At 53.1% G+C, this 25,609-nt stretch overlaps 9 protein-coding genes across 9 annotated transcripts; 5 read left to right on the top strand and 4 right to left on the bottom strand.

The window, feature by feature from the left end:
- Positions 1 to 776: 776 nt before the first annotated feature.
- Positions 777 to 2,545, top strand: J4E79_010595 (uncharacterized protein; the record flags this gene model as incomplete). Its single annotated transcript, XM_049359431.1, has 3 exons — positions 777 to 1,313; positions 1,560 to 2,191; positions 2,242 to 2,545. The coding sequence occupies 3 exons, from the start codon at positions 777 to 779 to the stop codon at positions 2,543 to 2,545; spliced, it is 1,473 nt and encodes a 490-aa protein (XP_049206242.1).
- A 478-nt stretch (positions 2,546 to 3,023) lies between these two features.
- On the bottom strand, positions 3,024 to 3,902 carry J4E79_010594 (uncharacterized protein; the record flags this gene model as incomplete). Its single annotated transcript, XM_049359430.1, has 1 exon — positions 3,024 to 3,902. The coding sequence occupies one exon, from the start codon at positions 3,900 to 3,902 to the stop codon at positions 3,024 to 3,026; it is 879 nt and encodes a 292-aa protein (XP_049206241.1).
- A 3,593-nt stretch (positions 3,903 to 7,495) lies between these two features.
- Positions 7,496 to 9,986, bottom strand: J4E79_010593 (uncharacterized protein; the record flags this gene model as incomplete). The annotated part of the gene is made up of 5 exons (XM_049359429.1): positions 7,496 to 8,306; positions 8,359 to 8,616; positions 8,663 to 9,446; positions 9,498 to 9,845; positions 9,899 to 9,986. 5 exons carry the CDS (start codon positions 9,984 to 9,986, stop codon positions 7,496 to 7,498), a joined length of 2,289 nt encoding a protein of 762 aa, XP_049206240.1.
- A 795-nt stretch (positions 9,987 to 10,781) lies between these two features.
- J4E79_010592 (uncharacterized protein) lies at positions 10,782 to 11,479 on the bottom strand (the record flags this gene model as incomplete). The annotated part of the gene is made up of 3 exons (XM_049359428.1): positions 10,782 to 11,228; positions 11,277 to 11,319; positions 11,424 to 11,479. The coding sequence occupies 3 exons, from the start codon at positions 11,477 to 11,479 to the stop codon at positions 10,782 to 10,784; spliced, it is 546 nt and encodes a 181-aa protein (XP_049206239.1).
- Positions 11,480 to 11,800: 321 nt separating this feature from the next.
- J4E79_010591 (uncharacterized protein) lies at positions 11,801 to 12,706 on the top strand (the record flags this gene model as incomplete). Its single annotated transcript, XM_049359427.1, has 1 exon — positions 11,801 to 12,706. The coding sequence occupies one exon, from the start codon at positions 11,801 to 11,803 to the stop codon at positions 12,704 to 12,706; it is 906 nt and encodes a 301-aa protein (XP_049206238.1).
- A 966-nt stretch (positions 12,707 to 13,672) lies between these two features.
- J4E79_010590 (uncharacterized protein) lies at positions 13,673 to 14,049 on the top strand (the record flags this gene model as incomplete). The annotated part of the gene is made up of 2 exons (XM_049359426.1): positions 13,673 to 13,726; positions 13,861 to 14,049. 2 exons carry the CDS (start codon positions 13,673 to 13,675, stop codon positions 14,047 to 14,049), a joined length of 243 nt encoding a protein of 80 aa, XP_049206237.1.
- Positions 14,050 to 14,993: 944 nt separating this feature from the next.
- On the top strand, positions 14,994 to 15,838 carry J4E79_010589 (uncharacterized protein; the record flags this gene model as incomplete). The annotated part of the gene is made up of 2 exons (XM_049359425.1): positions 14,994 to 15,172; positions 15,256 to 15,838. 2 exons carry the CDS (start codon positions 14,994 to 14,996, stop codon positions 15,836 to 15,838), a joined length of 762 nt encoding a protein of 253 aa, XP_049206236.1.
- A 186-nt stretch (positions 15,839 to 16,024) lies between these two features.
- On the bottom strand, positions 16,025 to 17,719 carry J4E79_010588 (uncharacterized protein; the record flags this gene model as incomplete). Its single annotated transcript, XM_049359424.1, has 3 exons — positions 16,025 to 17,023; positions 17,065 to 17,174; positions 17,218 to 17,719. The coding sequence occupies 3 exons, from the start codon at positions 17,717 to 17,719 to the stop codon at positions 16,025 to 16,027; spliced, it is 1,611 nt and encodes a 536-aa protein (XP_049206235.1).
- A 4,716-nt stretch (positions 17,720 to 22,435) lies between these two features.
- J4E79_010587 (uncharacterized protein) lies at positions 22,436 to 24,235 on the top strand (the record flags this gene model as incomplete). Its single annotated transcript, XM_049359423.1, has 3 exons — positions 22,436 to 22,602; positions 22,667 to 23,026; positions 23,074 to 24,235. 3 exons carry the CDS (start codon positions 22,436 to 22,438, stop codon positions 24,233 to 24,235), a joined length of 1,689 nt encoding a protein of 562 aa, XP_049206234.1.
- Between the last annotated feature and the right edge of the window lie 1,374 nt (positions 24,236 to 25,609).

The following is a 25,609-nucleotide window of genomic DNA, read 5'->3' as shown; positions in this document are numbered from 1 at the left end:
CCACCGCCCCATAGGAGGCCAGACCCTATGTAGGATTACACGCGGAGAGTAGGTGTAATGCCGACCGTGCGTCCCTTGCATTGAACATGATCTCCGAAGGCCACAGTAGATGTTCTTCGTGCTGTTACTGCTGCGTCCATGGGAACAGTGAAGGGCAGAAAAAAAGGCGCATTGATGACATGGACATGTGCATGAATGACTGCAAGATCACCGTTGATCGAGGTGCTTTTTGCATCGTAGGATTCATCTACCAGAGAGGCTGAGGGAGCGACGATCCCTAGGTTGCGGCTCCAATGACAGCGGCGCACGAGCCAGACGGATGACGTACGACGTCATTTTGGCAGTTTGTAGGAGGCGGCTGCCACGGCGTCGCACGTATGCGCCGAATCAGCTATATCATCGTCTTTAAGTGCAGCTACCCAATTGCCATATGTAATTGCTTCTTACCGCCATCCGTCGAGGTCACTTGCCGCGACGCATCCCATAATCCTTTACCTCGCCTACACCCCCGCGCACTTTCTTCAAGACAAATTCTCTGCCATCCCACCTCACCCTCTCCAGGTACCATCTACATCGCTTATACACACCAGAACGCGCGCTGAGTAGTCTGGCCTATCGCTATCCGGCCTTGCTGCAGACTATCCTCCCAACCTTTGGAACTAGGCCCCCTCGTCGAATCGCTGGGACCGGTCGACCGCGCTCCAATCACAGCGCTGCTCGCAAGACAGTCCTACGTCACATCACGACATCCGGCTTTCGCGGCCCCCATCTGAAGCATGGCGGCCCTAGCCTTCAAGGCCATCAGCTACGGCGCAGAGCAGATTCCCGACAGCTTCTTCCACAAGTTACCCGGCGGCTACTTTGCACCCCCCGACTCGAAAGAGGGCAAGAAGAGAGGCAAGCACCTGAACCGCAACGAACGAGACGCAAGACAACGGCACCGGAGCGAAGACCGGTCCAGTAAGCGCAGCTCCCGGCAAGAGCGCAGCCCGCCGACCGAGTACTCTGACTACACCGACGACACCGACTACGAGCGCGAACGCGAGCGCCGAAAGAGGGAGCGACGACGCGCAAAGAGCACGGGAACCACTGCTAGTAGGAGTCTGAGTCGCGGACGTCACGGGAGACACAGCAGCGACCTGGACGGGCAGCACAGCGATTCAAGAGACATGGCCTCACCTCAGCAGGGACAGCCTTACTTCCCTCCTCCGCCCACTTCCGAATACAAGCCCTATAATCCGCAGGAATATGCACCGAGCCCCGTGCAGGACCGCCGCCCCTCTGTCACTCCAGCCTACGGATACTCTCCTCAGGTAAATAATTTTTCCTCTTTTCGACGCGCGACGCTTGCGACCATGCCCGAGCATCCAACACCGGCGAACTCTTGTCCGCCCATGTTGCGAAGCCGGACCACGTCAGCGACTTCCAGCCCTTTTTCCTTTCAGCCTCATCTACTTCGCACGCTTTCTCGTGGTTCTCCCGTTTCTGCTGCTTTCACTCCGTCATACGAGCCGCCTCTCGCGGCCTTGCTCCAGCGCCCACTCACTAACACTCCGAAGCCACCACCCACAGAGCCACGCAACGTCTCATTAGATTATGGCCAGTACGACGCGCCCCGAAGCTCTAGGTACGCTCCCGGCCCCGGCTACGCTCCCTCGCCCGCCGTGGATGCGCCTATCCCTCCTCCGCCAGTGGGATCAAATTCCCCTATGAACCCTTACCACCACACCGAGTTCCCTGCGAGCGGCGCTGGCTACCAGCCATCTCCCCCGCCCTTCAACCGCCAGCGCTCCAACTCTCAGCCTACTTTCGCGCCTGTGCCCAGCGCAGTCTACCCGACCTACGTGCCCCCATCTGCTGAACAGTCGATGGCCGCGTACACCGACACTCGCTCCTCCCGCCGTGAGAGTACCAAGCCTCGTCGCGAACATCGCCACAGGGCTAGGTCCGTTGATTCTCACTCCCATCAGTCCCGCTCTAGCAAAGATTCCCGTCGCGATGACTCACGCATGACTAAAATGCGTGATAGATTTGACGGCATGGATCTGCGCGAAAAGAGCTTGGCGGCTTCGGTGGGAGGTGCGTTGGCGGGAGGACTCGCGGGCAGGTCCTTGGGTAAAAGTAGGCTGACCACACTGGCAGGAGCAGCTGCGGGTGCATTGGGTGCCAGGCAGATGGCGACACGCTCGAGGTGAGTACCGCCCATACACTTGACTGGTCCTCGTTCTAATTCCATCACAGAAGCGGAAGCGATCGCCACTCCAAATCCCGTTCGCGCTCCCGATCACGAACGCGCGCGCATGACCGCGAACGCAGCAAAGGTCCCGGCCTACGTGCTAGAAGCCGCAGCGTGATAGACCGCCTCCGTTCCAAATCGCGCGGACACGATGATCGCGATGCGCGAAAGGATGACAGGCGCGACCGCGATCGTCGTCCAGATCATGGATACGACTATGGTCGCGATGATTACGACTACTTCAGCAGCGATTCTGAGGGTGATGGCAGTCCCGTGAAGACGAGGCGCCATCGCAGGAGGGACTATTAGAGTCTAGACGAGGACCGTTGGTAAGCGTAGACATCCCTACGAGTGTATTATTATATTTCTCTTACTTTCCGAGCTTCTTGCGTTCCATCTGTGTTTGGTTTTGACTGCAATTTTGGATCATGTATGGATACGAGACGACACTTACGATTTACGACACTGATGAAGGATACGACAAAGATCAGGGATGTGGTCAGAGACGATGAGATTTCGTTTGTTTACATCGCGAGTCACACGCGTCAACCTTGGTAGCTTGTTTGTTTACATCAACCAGTCGTTACTTCGATGGACAGATGTAGAGATGTGAATGTGATGCTTTGAAATGCTGCCTGTACCCCCTGATGCCAACCACCGATCTAAGTTTTGTAAACCAAAAACGCCCTCAAATGCTCAATGTGCTCTCAAATCATGGTATCATGCCAAAATGCTTGTCCCAAACGATCCCTCCAATTCACCCAACCTTCGTAAACGCACTCATCCCTCAGCACGGAAACGGAATCAGATTTACGACTCCCGCCTCGGCAACCTCACTCCCCACACCCACCTCCTGCAACGCAGCTTTGAACCTAATCTCCGTCCTAGCCGCCAGCACCTGCCCCGCCAACTCCACCAAGCTCTGTCCGCACAGCCTCTCCCTTCCCACCACAAAATCAAAGTAGCTCTCCGGAAAATCAAAGTGCAAAGTAATGTCCCTGACGAGCAAATCCTTCATCGCCTTCTTGAACAGCGTGTTACTATCCGCCATGTAGAACCCCGTAAGCAGCTTCTGAACTTGCAATCTCTCGGTATCGGCCTTGAACTTGTCGCTGAGAGCATGAGCGTCCTGGCCTGTGGTACTTCCAACGTAGCGGCGCGTGTCTGCGCAGATTTTCAAGCTGAGCAGACTGGGCGAGACGGTGCTGAGGAGGTAGGATAAGCTGGTGGTGTAGCGGTCTGCGCCAGTGCAAACGGGTTTCCAGATTCCGTCGCGCGAGTCTAGGGATGTGGTCATGGAGGTGGGGTAGTAGAGGAGGTCGACTTCGAGATGGCGGACTAGGGGGAGGTCGGTGAGTTGGAGAGGGGGTTCAAAGGCGCCGGATCCTTCTTCTTCTTGTTGTTCGTCGTCGATGGCATCTTTCCTGGAGGGAGTGGGGGGTATGGATGTGATGTAGAAGGTGTTTTTGCCGAAGAATACGGAGCGGGCTTCGTGGTGTATTTGTTTGTTTGTTCGGAGGATGGCTGTGTGGAGGTCGTATTTTGTGTCTTGACGGGCGACGGAGCCTTTGATGGATGATGGAGCGACGAGAAGGTGTGTGTAGATGTGTAGACGGAGCTCTGGAGGAAGGATATCCAGGAACGGTGAGCGTGTTGTTTTCGCCATGATGGTTGACGTCTTCAAGGAATTGACTTTATCCGTCAACTTATAGTACCTCGACTCGACTGATTAGTTGGCGACAGGAAGGATATGGGCCGATATGTCGTATCGAGAAATGAGGCTCAGATCCTTAGCAAGGCCAGCCCTATGGATCAAGAGAGAGTCGGAATAGTAGAGTGAGCAGCTTTCCACAACATCAACATCAGCCACAGCAGCGCACACCCCCGGTCTTTATTCTCGAAGACGGCATCAAGTGACCCATTCCGTAATCGTCATCCTGTTGCAAGCCCATGAATTCATTACACTTGACTCGCTCCACCTAGCTATCTAGGAAGCCGTGTAGCCAGGAACCCCTTCACTGGCAACGGCCTTAGGAGACCCTTAGCAAGAAAAACGTCCATGCGCTCACGATGCAGACTTCCAAATACTCCTAGCTCTGCCGTCCAAAGACGCGATTGACGTGCAGATCATCGATGTTCGCAAGGATCATGTGGAAGGACTGAGGCGTTCGGCTGCAGACATCCTTGCGCCCAATGTACCGGTGTAGAAGGTGATGAAACTATGGTAGGTGCTCAAGGCGGTTCGGCAAGGCTCCGGAGGGCATGTCGAGCGGCTGGCTAGCAGGCACGAAGCAGACGCCCCGATATGTCAGGGAGAAAGTCCGGTAGCGCGGCCATGGTGTGTTTCTAGAAACATTGAAAAGAAGGTTTATTCGATTGAGAACAGACATCCAAGAAGCGTAGTCTCGCATGTCGGCTGCGCTAGGTTCCAAGTCTTGTTCTAGAGTGTTTCCACGGGCGAGCGCGGAAGAGTTAGTCCGCGCCTGTCTGATACAAGTCTCAAGAAGAGCGTTGGTGATGCCCCAAACGGCCCACACGGCGAATATGCGGCATCGTGTGCAAGTGGAGAGTTGATGTCAAAGTTGATCCCTTGCTTTTTTTTCCCGCTTGATTGCCGAATCGGCATGTTCCTTTGTCCTGGATAACCAAGCCGGGCTATCTTAACTCCAGTCGGGCAGACTTGCACTCGTTTCCTGCTGTTCCGAACAACTCAGTACCTGTCGGCCGAAGACTCCGGCACACACCCCGTAAAACAGCGCCGTTTTGCTGTCCTTTGTTCGACGCACGCCCGAGGTCCACCCTCGTTGACCTTCCAAACAGCCTCAAGACCTGAAGCACAGCCCGCTGTATCGACTAACTAGCCAAATTCCGCTGTAGTAGATACTCTAGCTGCAGCACTAGATATTCACATGCGATTCGACGGCGCGGCGTGCATCTACCATGCCGCGCAAGGCTCAAACGCTCGGCATCACAACAAAGCCACAGCAGGTAAGATACAAGAAACAGAAGCGGGAACGCACATGGCACGCTAGCAAGATCAGCACTAGAGGGTCGGGAAGAACAGTTCCACGCGAATGATAAACGAGGGAGACGCTCAAGTCGGGCTCCACACTCGTCTCTAGTTCCATTGAACCGGAAAGGGCGTTGTGCCTCACTCATGCAATGTCATGCACCGACGAGCCATCGCCTGACCTGACTTTGGGCCTGAATGTGGTCTCCTCTTTACCGCTACTCATCGCACACCTGGCGCGCTTGTCGTAACAAAGACGATCCCAAGCTACGAGCCGTGTCGAAACAAATCATCCAGTATACGAGCGAACCATGGAAACAAATCTGACATGCGGCAAGCCACCAAAGAGACTTCCCCGTGTCATGGCATTGGCATTGGCATGGGCGTATCGTTGGGTCTCTCCGAACGACAATCGGACCCTGAACATCCATCATCCCACCTATCTTGCATGCGCATCGTCGATATGACCCCTCCGTCCGGCTTCTGTCTCCGCTCCGCTCCCATCGCACCCCCCAACCCTCCCTCATATGACGACGTACCAAGACCGCCCGGGCAGCAACGTCGACGCTTTCATACCACCTGGGCAGCGAATCGCACCAAATGCCCAATGGAATGTTGAAAAAACACGCTTTGAACCAAGCAATAGATAGCGGTGTGTAACCGGATCCAACTCCGCAGGCACCTCCTCAATCAACCTGCATAGCCCACATCATCTCTCGTGACGAGGCGGGGAGGGGCGCTTACCATCACAAACGGTCCGATCGCAGGTCCCGCTCTCCAAGCAGAAAGGAAAAGCGAGAAAAACCGCCTTTGGATGCATTTGTCGTGCATCTAACTTCGCAATCTAAATCCATCAACTTGGCCGAGAGGCTCGACAGGAGCAAGCAATCTATCTTGGATTTTTTCCTGCCCTCTCGCGCGCTACATCCGGAAGGCGTACCGAAACGACGTGATTCGCTGCCCTCTTTTTAATTTCTCCTCTTTGTTTGCTTTTTTTCTTCGCTTCCCTTATCACGAGAAGAAGCGAGGCTAGCACATGTCCATCACCATCACAACATGAGCATGGGCGGTCGTCAGAAATGCCAATGTAGGTAAGCACGTGTGTTTTGGCGGACGCAGGGTAAACGCATATACCACGTCCATGTAAGATTTTGGAAGAAAGGTGAAATGCTCAACATGGGTCATGCTGGTTGTGTCGTGTTTCTGCGAGTTGCCGGTGAGACCATTGGTGCGGGAGAGGGAGGACAGAGCGTCGGTGTTGCAAAGTTTGGCACCCTGGACGCAATGAGGTCAGAATCGTAAGATGTTTACCATAAGACGGGCGGACGTCGGTGCTTGGGGGATGGGCGTACGGCGTATACTCATTACGCGGTTTCGTTACTGTAGCCCAGGTTCGCAAGATGATCCTGTAGATGGATGGGGGTGACAGCATGTCAAACCTGGGTTTGCTCGGGCTTGGGTCGCAATTAAGCTTTTGGGTAAGCGGCGTGCACCTGGAATTGGCCGGTCCGGATGTTGTTCCTGGGCTCTGGGAGTCGGTATCGCACACGGTATGACGGCCTTGTGCTTCACACATGCAGTCTGGGGAGCGCTTGGCTTGGGGGTCGGACAATAGCGTATGTCTCTCAAACTACCTCTTTCGGTAGCCTTGTGCTCTACTCTTGTCTATCTTGTGGTCAGGCCCGATTAGTATCCCGCAGAATATTTCGATTATGTCCACCAGTAGGAGGCTGTGCGCATAAAGGCCTCACCTGGGCAGTTTGGAGTGTACGGAGTGTTCTCCTAGACATTCTACGGATACATGGTGTGCTATGACGCGATGGAGCTAGCGAGGCGCGTTATCAAGATCGAGCATTGTCGCACCCTCTCGAGATCCATAGATGGCAAGGAAAGCAGCCAACATCGCGTGTAACACATCTTGTCACGCATATACCTAGGGCAAGAAGTGGAAACATCTTGAGTATTCTATATACAAGTTGATTGTAACTAGGAGCTAGGAAAACGTAGTATGCACGTACTTCGCTGTACAAGTTGCTCACAGACTATCCTTGCAACCTAGATGTGAAACGAACTGTATTCACACAGATGGCTTGTAGCTTGTCACGATAACCGACTGCTTCAATGCACATGACTCGATGTTTCAGCAGTTGCTACTGCCCAAGTACATTTAGGCGGCGCAGCTTCCGAAGATACGTGAGATCAATTCGCGCAGTAACGATTGCCTCCTCTTCAGATAGAATCTCAGAAGCTCATTCGCTGTCGCTGGGGATATAGATGACTTCGTCATCGTCGCCTGGAATACTAGGCTCGCGACGTCGCCCGGTTGTCCTGCCGACTGAAGCGGTGCTTCTGTTGGCAAAGTTGTTGATGCCACTCAGCCCACCATCAAGGAGATTCATAGACGCGAAGCTATTCTCATTCCTGCGGCGCGATTGCATCGAATCGGACCCGTGTTTGCGCGTAGAGGGCGATGCAGTGCGTGACTCGGTAGCTCTCGCCATCCTAGGGCTGACGGTTCGAGAAGGCCTGAAAGGTATGTTGGCGCTTCCGGTGAAGCTATCGAGACGTCGCTGTTGAGGAACGCTCTCACCGCTAGGTCTCAGAATGGCATCCAGGTCAGAGAGATCATCTTCAGCTCCGATAAGGCCCTTTTCAAAGGCTTCTAGAGTCTGTGCAATTACCTGGTACATTGCCTGTGCCATAACTGGTGGGAATGCATTTCCAATTTGCTTCTTGGCCTCGCCCTGGGCACCGGTGAATTGATACACGTATGGGAAGCTCTGGCACAAAGAGAGTTCGCGAGGTGTGAAATGTCGTTTGCCGGAGGGATGGCAAGCTGTTGTGCCGCCGGTGGTGATGCAGCCTCGGAGGAATGTGCGCGGACTATAGGCTGGTCTGGGGATGGGAAACCACTTGGGTTGATGGTAGGGGTCGTTCATAGCTCGCCTGCCTTGGCGGGTAATATGCGTGAGGGCATCGTCGATGTACACGAAGGGGTTTAGACCACTTCCTGAAGCGCCATGCGTGGGCTTTGGGAAGGGAGGTAGAGGTGTACCCCGTCTGAGACATGTCAGTATGTATATCATTGGCATGTGGATCGCAAACCACGAACCTTGCAGCGATGATCAGCAAACGCTTGCGCTTCTGTACGAGACCGAATTGACTTAAGTCCTGAATCTTGTAGCGCACATCGTAACCAGCTTGGCCAATATCGTTCAAAAGCATAAGGAAGTTCCTCTTGTGTTGCTCGTGAGTTGCGAGGCCAAAGGTTTGCTCAAGTGTTGCGACACGGGGTTTGACCTCCTTAAGAATCGGACCAACAGTGTAGATGGCTTCATAGTTCTCTTGATCTTTGGGTCCATCGTGAGTACTGACAGGTGTTAGTGAATGATCTCATAATGGAAGTGTTCTCTTACTGTGCGGGACTCCAGTAACAACAAGGGGGCGAGAGGTGTAGTACGTCGACCTTCCAGTTCTCTTTGCTGATACCCTTCGGCGGGAAATCATGCGCATTCATTTTCCATGCGTATGCACTCGGATGGTTGAGGCGGTATGCATCAAGCGCACGTTCGTCATTGTCGAGACCCCATTGCACATAGTAGCCAGCTTGGGCAGCGCCTTGACTAGCACCCCCAGCTCCACAGAACACGTCTCCAAATACTAGACGGCCCTGCTTCGATGGATGCTGAGTCTTTCGCTTTGATGGTTCCTGTTCCAAGATCTCGAAGTCAGGAGAGTCGTCGCGTGCAGGCCGCTTCTTTGTAGAAGGCGCCTGGTTCACGACAACGTCTTCGTCCTCTTCAGTTTCCTCTACCGATATTGAAGTCTGGCGAGAATTACCGGGATCTGAAATTTGAACTGGTGTCGCAGTCGCATCCGCCTCGTGGGTATATAGATGACGAACGACGCCTCCATAGGGCTTGGTCCTTGTGCCACTTATGTAGAGAATGTTGACGACACGGCAAATGAGCCTACCTCCGTGGAAGATCTGTCGCTTGACAACGTCCTTAGACATACCTTCCGGCCATGCAGCACAACCGTCGGATCGGAAGCTGAGGAACGGGTAGGGTTTGTTGGTCAGCGTACAGTCGCGTGCTCGTAGGACATCTTCGATTTCGACATCTTCCATTCCAGCGACAAAAGGTGATGTAGGGTCATCTTCATCAAGACGTAGGACCATGCCCAACTCGTTCATCTTCCCTTAAGAGAAGTCAGTACATATCCTCAAGTCTGCCTTTCTGTCATACTCACAATCGAAGACCTGACCAAGGTACTTTGTACGCCTCATGCGCCAACCTCGGAGTCGCACTTCATCCGTTTCCAGATTCATGAGTATGTTCTTGATGCGTAGAAAGTCTCCCGAATGCATAGCGCCCTCATTTTGATTCGAGTGATCTTTCAGTTCCACTGTGTCACCCGGTTTGATGGCGAAACCTGTTCTGATCTTGTATTTCTGGATTGCAACATCCGGTAGAGATATGTCGTTGATAGGGGGAGGTTTGCGCGTGCGGCGCTTTCCCTCGTTCGAGCTCGGAGTGGTTGGTGTAGCAGACGCCTCACAAGAAGTAGCCGCGATGATGTCAAGATCGGACTCAGAGTCTAAGGTAGATGTCAATCGATGAGCTTTGTCCAACTTAGAGGTAGCGGCTTACCATAGTCAAGCAACTCGATATCGCTCTCATCGTCGTTCCACTTCTCGTCATCTTCGTCGAGTACCATGTAGGGTCGTGTTGATGACATGTTGTCTGCTGCTGCTGTTTAGTATTCGCGACGCAATCATGAAAGTTAGAGTGGAAAGCGCGACGATCCACGCAACGTACCTGGCAGTTGCCTTTTGCACGCAGTCGTGACTAGGCACTTGCTGCAATGCGCGCGCCAGCAACGATAGCTAGAGATTTATCGTGACTTTCGAGTTGCGAAGTGCAACAAAAAGGCAGGCACGATATTGCTGTAGCCAGTGTCTAAAGCTGCTTGCGTGGTAGTTGGCAGTCGAAACTGCGAGAGACACTGTGCTGTTATTCTAGCAAAGAGGTCAAAGCGCCAAGGCACCAACGGTGAAGGTGAGTGTGGTAGACGCCCGAAGAGGAAGGAAGGTGAGCTGTAAGCCAGTTTTGTTGCAGATGGCGTAGGCAGCCTAGAGAACTCACGCGTTCTGACGCGCGGTGAAGGCGAGTTGTGATGATGAAGATTGCGATGCAAAGGTGATCCTGGTCCACTGGTAGCCAAAGTCATGAACAAACATACGTAAAATGTGAGATCAATCTCTCGGAATGTGCAAGGAATAGAAAATAGTTGTGGTGACTGGAGGAACCGACAGTGGATTAGACGTAATCCATAGTCATAAACATATTGCAGTAAATGTACCCCGCGCGATTCCACATAGGTAGTGTAGTAGCGATGTGTTCAGCAAGATGCAAGTAATAAGTAATGTAGGGATTTGGAGATAAGAAATGCCCTCGAGGATGCTATCCCACTTAACCCAACTATACAAAGGCGCCTATACCAAACCTCACCGTCACGATCTCGCGTGGTTGCTCATCGGATGGTCTTTTGTACAAACTCCTTCTCCAGGCGTCCGACCTCCTGCTTGAAGGTCTCGACTTCTTTCCAGCAATCCAACGGTCGGCGGTCGTGTGTCCGCAGACATGAGACGACAGCCTCCTTGGCCTTGGTGACATCGGCATCGGCCTGCTCCAACTTCTTCCGCTGCTCGAGCTTCGCCTTGAGCTGCTCGATCTCCTTGGTGACACTGTCCCTGCTCATGTCCTTTTGTCTTTGCTTCTCGGCGAGGGTGGAGCTGCTGGATGTCGCATCCTGGATCTTCTCGACTAGGGAGGGTTCATCGGACTGTGGGGTCTCGGTGGAGAGGGTTTCGCTGAACTTGGAGAAGTTCTGGGTTTCTTGCTCGCGCAGCTTCTCGAGCTCGGCGGTTAGGCGTTCCTGGTACTGGAGTTCCTGCTGTCTTGATCGCGCCGAGTCTGTCTGCACGTGTGTTAGCCCCAATCCGCCATATTCAGCCATTGGACGTACGAAAGTGTTCTTCTGCAGCGATCCGACGAGTTCATTGGAGAAGCTGTAGGGGTGATCTCTGCGCGCAAATTATCAGCACACGACGTCACCGGTTGATTCATCTCTTATGAGGGGTTGGAGCCATTGGATGTGGGAGATGCGACGTACGAGGAGAAGACATGCTGCTTGACCTCCGACGAGGGTTTTGAGTTCTCTGCGCCCATGGTTGCGGTGGTGGCTCCTGGGGATTTCTAGGGCGATGATGCTGTTCCTGCAAGAAGTCGGAGCTGACGGCTTGGCCGACGAAAGCACGCTAGGAAGCATCCCTGCAAACGATCCGAGGGCGCGTCAGGGAAACACCAGAAGTCTCTCCTCATGTTTATGTTTGTGGGTTGCGCTTCCATTGCTTGACAATTCACAACCCATCGCGAGCATACAACTTTAGCAACTCGCTGTTGTCCACGTGACCATCCATTGGCTATCATTACCCAAACCACGACCCACGACGACATCATCACAGCCAACCCAGCCCCTCTCTGCCCGCGATGCAGTCCTCCTTAAATAACTGGCTCAAGAAGCCAAGCCTCGATAAACAACCCGCGCCGCCCTCAAACGCTCCTCCAATGGCATCATCAAAGACGAACCGGCCACCGCCTCCCCCAAAGTCTGTCTCTGCGCCGACGCGCGTTCCCTCTAACCCGACCCCTACGGCCTCTGCCATGGAGAACTGGAACGACATACCCGACGACTTCCTCCAAGCACCCTCAAGACCGCGATCAAAGAAGAGTCCTCGCCCTTCTCGAACAGTTACGCCTGCTATCTCGCGCATACCCTCGCCCATCTCCCTATCTACCCAACAGCCAGCCATCCCGAAGCTCTTCGACCTACGCCCTCTACCACCGAACGTGCAACTCGTGCCCCTCACCGAAGACCTACTACCAGCATTCAAGCGTCTGAATACCCTTACTTTACCCATATCCTACCCAGAGACCTTCTACAAGGAAACCATGACCGAGCCACACCACGGCATTACCCTCGTAGCCGTATGGCACTCGTCGCCCACGAAAACCGACTCATCCTCGTCCACAGAGAAACCGCATCTCGTCGGTGCCGTCCGATGTCGCATACTTCCTTCCTCGAACCTATACATCTCCACTATTGGCGTCCTGGCCCCCTACCGCTCGCACGGCATCGCTATGCATCTTCTACAGACGATAGTAAAGAAAGCCGTCGAGCTTCACGGTGTACGCTGTGTCACAGCACATGTGTGGGAGGCCAACGAGGAAGGCATGGAATGGTACAAGAAGCGGAACTTTGAAATACTCGAGAGAGAAGAGGGATACTACAGGAAGCTGAGGCCACAGGGCGCCTTCCTTGTGAGGAAGTGGATCGGTGTTGGAGACCTTCTGGGAAATGGTACTCAGCAACAGAATGGAGCAGGCGGTGAATGATCAGGTACTGCCGTCCGGTCACGGACAGTAACTACCGTTCATTTTGTCCATGTGCCTCTCAACGCACTACTGCCACCACGCGCCTAGAGCCTTCTCGAGCAGTGTCAACCCCAAATGCTGGCTTAGCATGCAACAAGCCCACTTTTCTGCATCTCAATTATCCGCCCCGGATTACGGCACAATCCTGCGATCGTCTCAAGCGTTGCGCGGGTTTCCCGTCGAGTGTTCCGGCAACCAGTCTCACTGCTTGTATCGAACAATCTATCCTCTCGAAATATGGAGAAGGGAAACGAATCACGATCGCTCTGGGGTGAGTGCGAGTCTGGTGTTGGGACATGGGTCAACTGGGTATCAATTTGCGGCTAAAACGTACCCCAGTCTATAAGCGTGGCCATGGATAAGAATAGCATCAAGGACAGTCGCGAAGCATCTCGGAACGCAGGCGAGCTTCGATTTGCCTTTAGGCAAGGACCTTTCGTGCAAGGCTTGTAGCTTTGTGTCGTGGGTAACCCGTCTCAGAAACGCTCTGCAATACACAGCAACAAACGCGGACATCTCCATAGATCGCAGCGCATTCTATCTGTCCAAGGCTTCCAAATGCGTTTTTTGAGTGCTTTGTCGTATTTGGCTGACTGGATGAGATCTCGCCATGCTTGACATTACCTGTACCGTCACAATGGCACACAAACTCGCTAGCCACAATATAGGCGAATGCAAGAGCAGATTGGGATGGCCTCGTATCTGAGCTTGGCCCTGGCCAGACTGCATGTCTACAATGGAGCCGCGGGTGTTCAGAACAAGAGCCAGAAAGCCATCATTGAGCCTGTCGTTGACTTCCTAGACTTGAACCGACTAGTAGCATAAGATCGTGGATATAAGATGCTGTCGCTGTCCCATCAATTCAGACCCCTCAGCTGGATCAGCATCTTTTTCACGAATACATTCCTATCCGACTATCAAATCACCATGCAGCTCACCACGCTTGCGCTTTTGACAAGCCTTTCGGCAGTATGCTTTGCGGTAAGTAGCTCGATACTCGCAATGGTGGCTCATACTGACTCGAAATAGGCGCCAGCAAACAATCATGTTGACATCGTGCCTCGCCAGACGTACATAATTACATGCATTGGAGGCCGTTGCACCGACAACATCAGCCGGCCTACATCGGGTGTCCCGCAGCCGACGACAAGCAAAGTTACAACGACAACGACCAAGAAGCCAGAGCCGACCACATCAAGCAAGAAGCCCGAGCCAACACCTACAACCACTTCGAAGAAGCCGGAACCCCCCAAATCAAGTACGAAGCCAGCACCAACGTCGACCACCACGACCAAGAAGCCTGAACCGCCCACGACTAGCAAGAAGCCAGAGCCTACCCCGACAAAGGTGAGTCATTGTAGTCTCTCATCGTGAATACATACTAACCTCCTTAGACTACTATCAAGACGACTACAAAGACTACCGAGAAGCCCACAAAGACCACCACTGAGGAGACTGGCCCAAGCAGCACGAGATGCCCTGTACCTGCTTACTACAAGTGCGGAGGCTGGGATTACACTAAGCCTTGGGACGGGTGCACGGTTTGCGAAAAGGGTTCAACATGCGTGGAACAGAACGGTATGTGGACACTAATGCGTCGTTCTTCTGCTACGAAACTAATCTTTGTTAGAATGGTATTTCCAGTGCGTGCCAAATGATGCCATTGTAGCGGAGTGATGAGATGGGTCGGCTTTCACACGCGTCTGAATGGAGAGTACCGCAAACGTCGTCGCATCTATATCTGCCCAGGCATCTTCAGATTGGGAGCAGTTCCGTCTCTGTACCAAATGTCAGCCAAGATACCTCACACTTGTCTTTTACCTTCGCGCCACTTTGCCCTTCCTTTTGTGGTAGTGAATGCGCTCACCATATACTCGAAGCCATCTTACATTCAAGCTTCTCAACAATGCGATGACCAAAGCTTACTGTGCGCGTCGAAGCATGACAAGGCGCGTGTAGCGGATATGGTGGGGTAGCTCCAACACGTCCCTGGCACGCCCCACCATGCTAAATAATTCCCCATACGAACGTCATACCTACGGATTGAACTCCGGTAGCTGCCGTGATGGTTGCATACTTCATTTCACGCTTTCCTTGGACTTTACCTTCGTAGCGTTTTTTGCGACCTCGTCTTCTACACGCGCTTTCCTGCCGAACTTTCCAATTGACACATTCCCTGCGTGTCGCGTCTTGTCACTACGATCTTCCTCATCCAGCAGCCACAACAGCAGGTCTACGAATAGACACAATGCCCGACCCACGAGTCTTCATAATCCGCCACGGCGAAACAGAATGGTCGCTCAACGGACGCCACACAGGAGTTTCCGACATACCACTCACCGAAAACGGCGAGAAGCGCGTAAAAGCCACTGGCAAAGCGCTCGTCGGCGACGACAGATTGATCGTACCAAGCAATTTAGCGCATATGTATGCCCAGAACCCCTTCTTCGAACCCTTAGATACAACCCAAGAAACCCCCAAACTCTCAGCCACTGACCCCACCCACACAGCTACGTCTCGCCCCGCACACGCTCCCAACGTACCCTCGAACTCCTAAACCTCGGCTGCAAAGAACGCTACCCCTGGCACTCCACCTCGCAACCGCACACGCCTGACATCCGCACACACGCCACAATCGAAGTAACAGAAGCCGTCCGAGAATGGGACTACGGCGACTACGAAGGCCGCGTGACCTCTGAAATAAAAGCCGACCGCGAGAAACGCGGATTGGGGTCTGACTGGGACATATGGAAAGATGGGTGCGAAGGCGGCGAGAGTCCAGAGGATGTGACGGAGAGACTGGATAAGCTGATCAAGGAGCTGAGGGAGAAGTATCACCAGGGCAAGTTTGGGAAGGACGGGAAGCCGAATGATGTGCTTATCGTGGCGCATGGGCATATTTTGAGGAGCTTTGCGGCGAGGTGGGTGGGGAAGAGGTTGGAGGAGAATCCTAGTTTGATTCTGGAGGCCGGTGGTGTGGGGACGTTGAGCTATGAGCATCATAGTATTGATGAGCCGGCGATTTTGCTGGGTGGTGCGTTTGTGGTGGATGTTGTGGAGAAGGAACAGGAGGAGAAGAACGAGAAGTCGTAGGTATCTTCGTGCAAATCACCCAAGAGTCTACATCGCCTTGGGGTCTTATTAGATGTCATTGTTTGTACTGATGTTGTCTGCAGTGCACATGTTACATCACAGCAATCACCAGTAAGTGGGTTCAGTTCTTTGCATTCGTTGTCGTAGTCCCATCTGTTCTGTCTGTCTCAAACTCTGCGTATCTCATCAAGCTCCTGCAACAGCAACTTTTGGCATAGCGTTCTGATACTCTCGACTCCTCTTTTTCGCCAACATGCCGAGCTTATCGGCGTTCTTAAGCGCCCACAAGCCGAACTCACGTACCGCAAAAGCGTTCATCAGACTGTCCCGGCCATACTCGGGGTCGCTCTTGAGCTTGATCTCAGGAAAATCGCGACACAAGCCATCCAGTGCTAGCTGCGCCTTGCTGAGCGGACCCTGAGCAGCCTTCTCAACGACCTTGGCGATATCGACGGCGCGTCCATGGATCATACGGAGAGCGTCTAGATCCGAACGCAGGTTGCAGCCAACGATGATGGTCTCCTTGTCGACGAACCTGTGTAGCGCGTCCCGTGCTGCCGCCCAGCCCTTGAAGATCTTGTACCCGGCTTTTCGAGCTCCCTCCATGTCGTCCCAACTAAACAATCCGGTGACCGGGGAGTACCAATCTTTGACTTTTGCGTGCGGATCAGTACAGACAAGGTGGTTCATAAGGATTCGGCAGGTGATCAGATCAACAGCTGCTATCTTGACAACCTCGGGGCAGCCGTTTGCTAGCAGGATTTTGCTGCATGAGATGGCGACTGCGCCAAGGCCTGGTTTGGCCATGTTGCGTTCGGGGGAGGCTTTGAAGTCGCTTGACAGATACGTGGCCTTGTAATCTTCTTTCAATGCCTTTGGAGGAGGTATGTATTCGCCTTGTAGCATTTTTGGGAGATGGCACAGGCCGTCGAGCATCGTAACCACGTCGTACTGTTTGGCGGCACCGATCCGAGTCCACATAATATCGCAGGCGTTGACCTTTCCATCGTGTAGAATGAAGACATCTGATTGGATGAGCAAGCGTTGTGTCTTCGCCTGAATAGATTTGGCCTGGTCAAGCTCCGCAATGCCGCCCATGTTGATGCTGTTGGGGGCAGGAGGAGGTTGTTGGACTGGCAAGCGAGGTTGCTGCGGCATTGGACGAGCGAAGGCAGATTGCTGTTGCTGCACGGATGGTCTGGTTGAAGAGAGAGCCCCCCAAGTACGGGGAGGTGCTCCACGAGGGGCTGGACGACCTGCTTGGCCGCCACGACCTCGAGAGGAAGGAGTTTGTTGAAGCAAACCTTCTTGCCGCATTCGTTCTCGCTCGCGATTGCTGAGCATCCATGAGTCGCGGCCGGCCAAGTTCAATGCCTGACCTCCGACACCGTGAGCGTCCTGCTTGTGCTGTTTGAGGCCGGCTTCGGACCTGAAGGAACGATCACAACCACGGGTATCGCATGCAAAAGCGGCCGGATTGCTGGTATGCGTGGAGGATACATTAGACGAAATCGGGGCTCGGGGTGCCAGTACAGGTGCGTTTGCAGCCCTCATCTGGTTTATGGTGACTGGAGAGCTACCCAACCCGGTAACCGGGAGCACCTCGCGGACTTGTGTGGTCGTCGATACAGGAGTGCAACCTAGCATGTGGTTGTTGTAGTGGCCCAGGGAGCGGAAGGTGCGCTTGCAGTCGTTGCACTTGATGCCGACATCGCTATCGACGGAGTCAGATGATGATGATGCGCCATCATCGTAGTTGGGGACTACAGATGGCTCGTCGTTGGGTCTGTCGAGGTCAACGTACCCCGGGGCAACTACAGCGGGTGTCGGTGGCTGCGGCCTTGTTGTGGGGTGCTTCCAGTCGGCGCACGCACTCGCCATGTTGCTGCGATGATTACTGAATTGCTTCTGAGTAACGAACTGCTTCTGGCAACGATCGCAGTGAACCGCCATTTCGTCGATCGACGGGGTAAGCGCCGTTGTCAAGTTCGTAGATGCTGGTTGGGGAGGTACGTGACTGCTCTGTATCTGATGGAGCTCGAGGGCGTGCGAATCGTCGAAATACCAGCCGCAGGTGGCGCACACCAGCTTCGCAGTGCTGGTGTCGTCGTGATTGGCAGTGTGGTGGTTGAGCTCAGCTTTGCTGGAGAAGGACTGCTCACATATCGCACAGTGATAGGCGGCGGCCTTAGCGCGTCTTCCGCGCGCCATCACTGGTGAGATAGCGACTGGCAGTCACCGTCTTCGTTCTGTGAGGTAATTTGGCAGATCAGGCTTTGTTTGTGGGGTCAATATTGCGAGGAAGGCGCGACGGGCACGGACTGTGGGCGGGCGCGATATCACGTGCATCGCCGGAAGCTTCTGCCATTCACTGCTCATCCTTCATCTTCATAGTTAGCAGTGAGATATTTCCGAAAGCACACAAGAAAATATCAGATTACAGGTGGGCTTGCCGACTACAGGGTCATCGCGAATGAGGATACTGAATTGATACATGAGCCTGTCGTCCTTCGCGACACTGATTAGAGTATAGACCATTGACATGATGACAAACTAGCATCAGGAACAATGAAAACGCTACTCTACCTATCCAACGGCCCGACTTGATCTCGTGAGTGCACTCGGAAAGATTGAGCTACCTAGGTATAAAGTGAGCCTGGATGTCTTCGGAATACTTGGCGAGCTTGATGATCGAGCTAGTACAGAAGGCCGTAAAGCCCAGCATCAGCCTTCGTGAGTATGCTACCATATTCTTGTGATGCCTTCTTGGGAGAAGATGCCACTCTCAGCCATACCCTCGCACGAACGCAGTCAACGCGATAGATGAGCCGCATCAGCTGAAGAACTCTCCGTGCTTGGGACGCACAGAATTTGGCAGCGTATTACTGCCTTTATGAGCGATGATTACCAGAATTCTGAATTTGCTTACTAGTGTTATGTAGCGACACGACTCACCCGGAAGGTATTCGATGTAGCCAATATTAACATCTGCTAACATACAACACACCGAGTACCTCTAGGGCATCCTATGTCAGGCGCCCTCCTAACGAAACACGAGCTTCCTCGTAGAGTGACTCGATAGCGGTTCAGAGATCTAGAAGCAACGAGAAACGCGAGCCTATAGCCCGGTACCTTGATATGTGGTAGCATAGTCCATCTTGTACCCAAGGTACGCCCATCTCTTCTGCAAATGCTTCCTTTCAAACTGACCATCACAGAAGTCCAAATCACAATTCTTCCAGGTTCATATTGCCAGGTCCTTTTTGCTAGAGATCTTGGCCGTGTTCTCTTGGCGCGTATGTGACATCTCTTGCACTTTCCATGAAAGTATAGTCGACGACGGCGCAGCGAAAAGTACCCTTGGATGCACTGATATGTACGACGTGGAAAAATGCTTCACGCTTGTAACTCGCCCCAGCTGTCTGAACTCTGTTCTGACGCGCACCTCCGTTAACGCCTTACCGATGATGTCTCGGGTAGCCTTATTCGGGGCTATGAGGTCAATGAGCACATCGTCCGAGAGGAGTTGCTACCACATCCATTTGTGATCTAGATAGTCAAATCATGTTCAGGATTCCACGCGCAAAGTCAGCCCTGGAATACACACGTCGGTTTGGATGTTGAAACGTACTGAACAGCGTCTTTGTAGGCGTCTGGCAACTCTAACGCAATCATACAACTGATATTGACACATACATGCTTGCACTATCTACGCACAGCCACTTCCCTCACGCACCACCGTCAGCAGACCATCTACTAACTTCCTTGGCAACATCGCTCGCCCGAAAGAGCCTATACGAAGCTCGTGCGCTTCTTTCGTGTGGGATTCCGAGTGTCTTCGCTATACTCTGCGCCCAAAGGCGTCCACTTCACGCACTACTTCTACCCTTTGGATTCGAAAGCGTACAATCGTTTTTGGCGCGTCCGTGAACCGGCTCACAAGGGTGATGTCGCAACCTTCGATTTCGGAAGAGGGTGGAGGAGAGTACATGTAGGCGATTCGACAATATGAATAGTCATTGCGAAAATCCGTCGTATTCCTTTTGTGTAGCTGGAGTAGTTGACAAGCTACGTGATAGGATGGTGTTACGTGGAGTGCTTCCGGTTCCGAGGCTATGATGTTTTGACTGCCGTGACAGCCGGCGTATTCTTGTGTTGAGAGGCGGAGAAGGACGTATGTGTGTTGTATTGGAGGTAGTATCGAGACTGGTGTTGAAGTCGTCATTTCTGGTGTCGTAGAAGACCTTACGGGGCTAGGAGTAGGGGTCCGCCACATCCGAGACATTGGGACAGAATCGAGCTAAGCCAGTGCCTCCCCTCTGGTAGAAGAAAGGCCGCTTATACCATCGCTATAATTCTGGTTTGTTCCGCATGATTGCGCAGACAACGCCTGTTATTTGCGCAACATGGGTACAAGCACGTTGCCTGACTCCTTGGCTGAGCCACCACGTCGCTCGTGATGTTATCACAACCAACCCACCCCATGCGCCGCATCGTCGTACCTCAGGACAAGTCTGAGAAGCTCTTGCATGCCCAGCTTAGAACGTAATATCCTCTTCTGAGGTCGAAGTCTTCGGTGGCCCAGATGCTTGCCTCCAAAGCGTGCTATGGCGGAACCCAGAAGCAACTGAGTCCTTTCATTCGGCGGGAAGTCTTCGACGAAGACGTCGTCGGCAGTGAGCTTGGTCTGCAAAATTGCGGAGTACCACACGACCGGAAATGGCAACGTATGGCCGAATATTCGTATACGTGCGCAATCATCGTAGAGGTAAGTGGCGAGACGTTTCGTAGGGTTGAATTGATGATCGTTGTAGTCTGCAAGCCATGAGCCGACGTACGATGGACACAGCTCCAAGGCCTGACAGGGAAGGACGAGTTGCTGATATAGGATGTGATAGTCCGATTCTGTGTTTAAGCTGTACTGGCCGAGTCGAACGTGTCTTCGGGAGGCCCGTATGAGTTTGCAGAGAGGCAGGTACTCCTTGCGTTCTTGTTCCGTAGTCGGAGATATTATGACAGGCCTCACTTTGCCGCTGAGTGGTAAATACAGCCGATGTTCTGAAGCAAGTGCCTCGAGAAGTGCTTCCTGGCTTACTCTATACGCAAAAGCTATGTTCTCGAGGAGGAACTGGTATAGGCGTTGGGCTTTCCATAGATTGTCTGGTGCATCTTCTGCTGCGGAGTCCGGAGTGTAGGGTGGTGAGTCCATGACTTTCGAGTCAGTTGGGCGGGATATGAGTATGAGGGGAGAAACAGGGAGATAAGAACAATGTCTTGCAGAAATACTCAAACGTTCAGCATTTGTACCTGTGTTTTGACCTTGCCGAGAGTGATCCATGGTACATGCCGCTCTGACTCAGCGAAAGCGCTGTTGCTGGCATACTGTTCGGCTACTATGAGATTTTTCGCGTACGCGATTGGATGTACCGTTCTTCACGACGGGGACGAGTAGCAAAGCACTTGGAGTACGTCTGTGTTGTTAGCACCACGGCTCCGAGTTGTACCCTCCGTGTCGCCTCGCATACCACGTGTTGGACATGTGTCTCAATGATCCTGCCCCAATGGCCATGCAGTCAAGTAGAGTGTTCTAGGCAGAGATGATGGCCCGATTTGCGACATGATGCGGACCTTTGCTGAGGATCGAGCGTTCTTTGCGAACGCTTGTTACTTCGTTCTTGTTCGCGGGAAAGCAACCGAGCCAGGCAGCAGATGTCGAGGGCAAACCAACAAGCCCATGTGGGTTTGGTGGACCTCGCTGACGTGGTTCGGCGTCCAAACGTGTAAAGTCTGCCGGCACAATATCGCAGCGGGTGTCGGCCGTAACACCAAGTACAGTCGACCACATCCGCCCCACGGAGTCGGCGGAACTTGAGATTGGCGTAAGGGCTGCGATGTCCTGATAGCTGAAGAAAGGAGTTGGAGAAAACGCCACCAAGACTGCGAAACTCGCGAGGCGCTGCTCGGACACGCACGGCTAGGCAATTCACGCGCTAAGTCTCAGCTGTGGGGCTCTGCGGGGTAGCTAGCGTGCTCTCCGCAAAATTGGCAGCTGCGTCCCGTCCTCGCAGGACGCGACGGCCAAAGTTTCCTGTAGAATGCGCGCCTCTTGTGCAGTTTCGCGTCTTCATTACCCTCCAACGCCCACTTTTGATGATATCCAATACTTCTGTATGACGACACAATCAGGCTAAACGCATCTGAGATGCATGTGCATGCACCGTTTTCGGCCCTGCGTCCTATAGACCAGATAAGATGCAAGGCCAGCCTAGACGTGCGTTTTTCGACAAGGCATTCCCCAATATTGGCACGCAAAAGCCTATGAAATGCCGGCCCCTGTGGGGCTTCAGATGAGAGAGAGTTGTGCGGGGGTCGCAGAGACCACATCTTGAACACTGAACCCCAGAAGGCGCAAGCTACCCCTGGTCGTGGAGGTCGACGAAACTTGGGGATGCCGATCGTTCATAACGCGCGCCGTCCCACGTTGTTGACAGCTGCATCCTGGAATTGTTCCTCGGAATCCTTCCATTGCTTTTCGCTTCATCCTCCTCTTTCTTTTTCGGAACTTTTCAATAGCATAGTGCGGGTACAGCCGTCGTGATGGGTTTCCTCGGTATCGTCGAGGACAAGCACCTTGCCCATGTGCCGGCGACTGTAGTCCTCAGCGAGGAACAAAACACTCTCCCTGTTGTCGAAGGAACAGTGGCAGCTGCGACTTTAAAGCGTGGCACTGGTAGAGATGCAGACGTCATCTTGATACCTCAACCGTATGTGTGCCTGCAGAAGAATTGTTCGGCGCATTCCAGGCGTAACATAGTTGACACCACGTAGCTCCGAAGACCCCAATGATCCCTTGAACTGGTCGTACACCAAGAAGATGACCATCATGGTCATCGTCGCATATGGCTCTGTGCTATACGCTGCGGTTCTGGCTCCTCTTCTGTCGCCCGCACTCGTAGTCATCGCGGCAGACTTCGGAAAAAGCGTCGGCGACATCACAGTCATCTCAGGATACATGCTGCTGGTGACAGGCGGTGTTGGGCCCATCGTCAGTGCTTTGTCCAGGAAGTATGGAAAGCGCCCTCAGCTTCTGGTAGCGTCGCTCTTTGGCCTACTTGGAACTGTGATAGGCAGTGCTGCATATAGCTACGAGGGCCTTTTGGCCGGACGTATCATTCAAGGAGGTTCCATGTATGTACATGACAGTTCTCATCGGTTACCACATGCTAACTTGATAGTTCGGCTTTCGAGTCTCTCGTTGTCGCCATGATCGGTGATCTCTTCTTTGTCCACCAGCGCGGTGGATTCATGACACTCATCCAGTTCATCTTGGGCGCCGCATCGAACTTCTCTGCCATCATCGTCGGGCCTATCGCAACAAATCTCGGTTGGCGGTATCTGTTCCACATGCTCATTCCTTTCACGGCCCTTGAAGTAGTCTTGCTCTTCTTTTTCGTTCCGGAGACCAACTACAACCGCGACCATCGGTACGATATCGACGAGTTATCCAACGATAACCTTGCCGATCTCGCTGCAGTCGAGAAAAGACATGCTGGAAACGATGAGAAAGCTGGAAGCGACGACATGGTACAGATCGAGACAGCAACTAGCTCACCGCCTGCCATGCGCCCGAAGAAGACCTTCGTACAGGAACTGGCCATCTTCACTGGAACCTACTCGAACGATAACCTTCTGCAACTTGTCATCGCCCCCTTTGCTGTTTGCACAAACTTGGCTGTGCTCTGGATGGTCATAGTGACTGGAGGGCTCACCGCTTTCTTTGTCGCGCAATCGTACGTCATGGCACAGATCTTCATGGCTCCTCCATACTTGCTCAGCGCAGCTGGCGTGGGTTACCTTTCGTTGGGTCCATTCCTTGGCGGTCTTCTGGGATCCCTTCTCCTTGGTGCGACACTCGACCCACTTATCAAGTGGTGCGCGAAGAAAAATAAGGGTGTGTACGAGCCGGAATATCGCCTACTCGGTATGATTCCATCCGTAACAATCGTCATTGGCTTGTGCCTCTTCGGTTTTTACGCAGAGGAAGGCAAATCATACTATCTCACAGCTTTCTTCCACGGTATGGACCTTTTCGGCATCGTCATAGCCGCCATCGCGGCGTCTTCGTACGTCTTGGACTCCTTCCGCGACATCAGCTCAGAAGTCTTCATCATGAACATGGTGTTCAAGAACTTTTTGTTCTATGCCTTCTCATACTTCGTCAATGACTGGGCGGCCAGCGACGGGCCAGCGGTTGTGTTTTATACCTTTGCAGGTCTGGCTGGAGCCATGATTATCACGACCCCTGTATTCTTCTTCTGGGGAAAGCAGTACCGCAGCTACTGGCATAGGCATAACTTATTGGAGAAGTGGGGCATTGCGACGCATGCGGAGATGTAACTGTAGCGAGTTATAGAGCTCAAGAGAAGTTCGATGTTCATACCAGTGTCAGCTTATCGACAATGATCATACTGCGTCCATATTCATCCTAAATGTCGACTTCGCTGTGCCGCATTGAAACTCCCACCCGCATCCAGACATGCAGAACAGGACACATCATTAACCCTTGCTCCGAAGCTGAGGAGCATACTCGGCTCCTTGAAGTACCCTAATCATATGCTCCTGTTCCAGGGATAACATTGAGAAACGACGTCGGCCATAATTAGATCGCTATGATGGTCGTGACACAGCACGACGTGGCCTGAACAAGCGAAAAAAACTCGTCGAGAATCCACGAACAGCGTCTGAAGATCGTGATACGTGACAGGAACCCAGGCGAGTGGAAATATATGAGTATGCATGCACAGCGCCGTTAGACCACGTTCGCTCGCTCCGATGCAGCTTTACAATTGGGCGGATGTTTCGAAACATGTCCTGCATGTAAGATAGGATAAATTGCCGCGCTCAAGCGACACCGATGTGCACGCGGGGCGCAAGTTCTAAATCAGAACAGTCAATGATGCTCAGCTCGGGAAACGCTAGAGTTGCGTAAGGGAGGCAAAGTTGAAATCTGCAGCACGTTCCAGTGTAGTCATACGGGACACCCAGTGCGACAGCGTCCGACATTGCCGGATGTTGGCAGTTCAATACCTTTCCATGGGTTTAACTGACATCATCTTACTGGGGCGGTTCGACAAGATAACACTGTACTCAACTGAATATACGCGCGCTCGGTTCGGCTGAGCCCACATTGTCTGCTGCACGTCAACGTATACCGAGCAAGATCTACATCGCCACACTTCTCGAAGACGCTTGAAGCGCCAACAGGCCCATCGAGACGCCCACGACATCATCCAAGCGCTCAGACTGCACGCCACCCAAGACGTCGGGCTTGCTACATCGTGGCAACTTGACACGTTCGATTAGAGTTGCAGCCACCAACCCCACCGCACGTAGTTGAGCGCGTAGACAATCTGGAAGCATAGCGGTACCTGAAGATCCGGCAATTTGGATTATCGGTTCTCACACTAATCTGATCGCATTGGGTAAGCTGAGGGTTGTAGGGCTGGCGGCTACGCATCGTCCATGTACGTCAACATGCGGGGCGGCCGGCAAGGTGGTCGTTGGGCGCCTAAAGGCTGCAAGATGCTGGAGTCTGTGTTTGTGTATTTGCAAGCAGAGATATGCGACTGGTCTGCTCTAGTCCGCTTGAGCACTCTGAAGGTCATGCAGGGGAAAGAGTCTGCGTATGAGGGTATGACTGTATCACGGTGACAATATCTTTTCAAGGAAGGGTGGACCTTACTGATGCCGGGCTGTGACCGCATCTTGTCG

This window comes from Alternaria viburni, assembly GCF_023758015.1.
Source record: "Alternaria viburni strain BMP 2772 chromosome Unknown scaffold_31, whole genome shotgun sequence".
Classification (NCBI taxonomy): Eukaryota; Fungi; Ascomycota; class Dothideomycetes; order Pleosporales; family Pleosporaceae; genus Alternaria; species Alternaria viburni.
The sequence above is the reverse complement of the archived record's forward strand: the minus strand, read 5'-3'. Positions and strand labels throughout refer to the sequence as shown.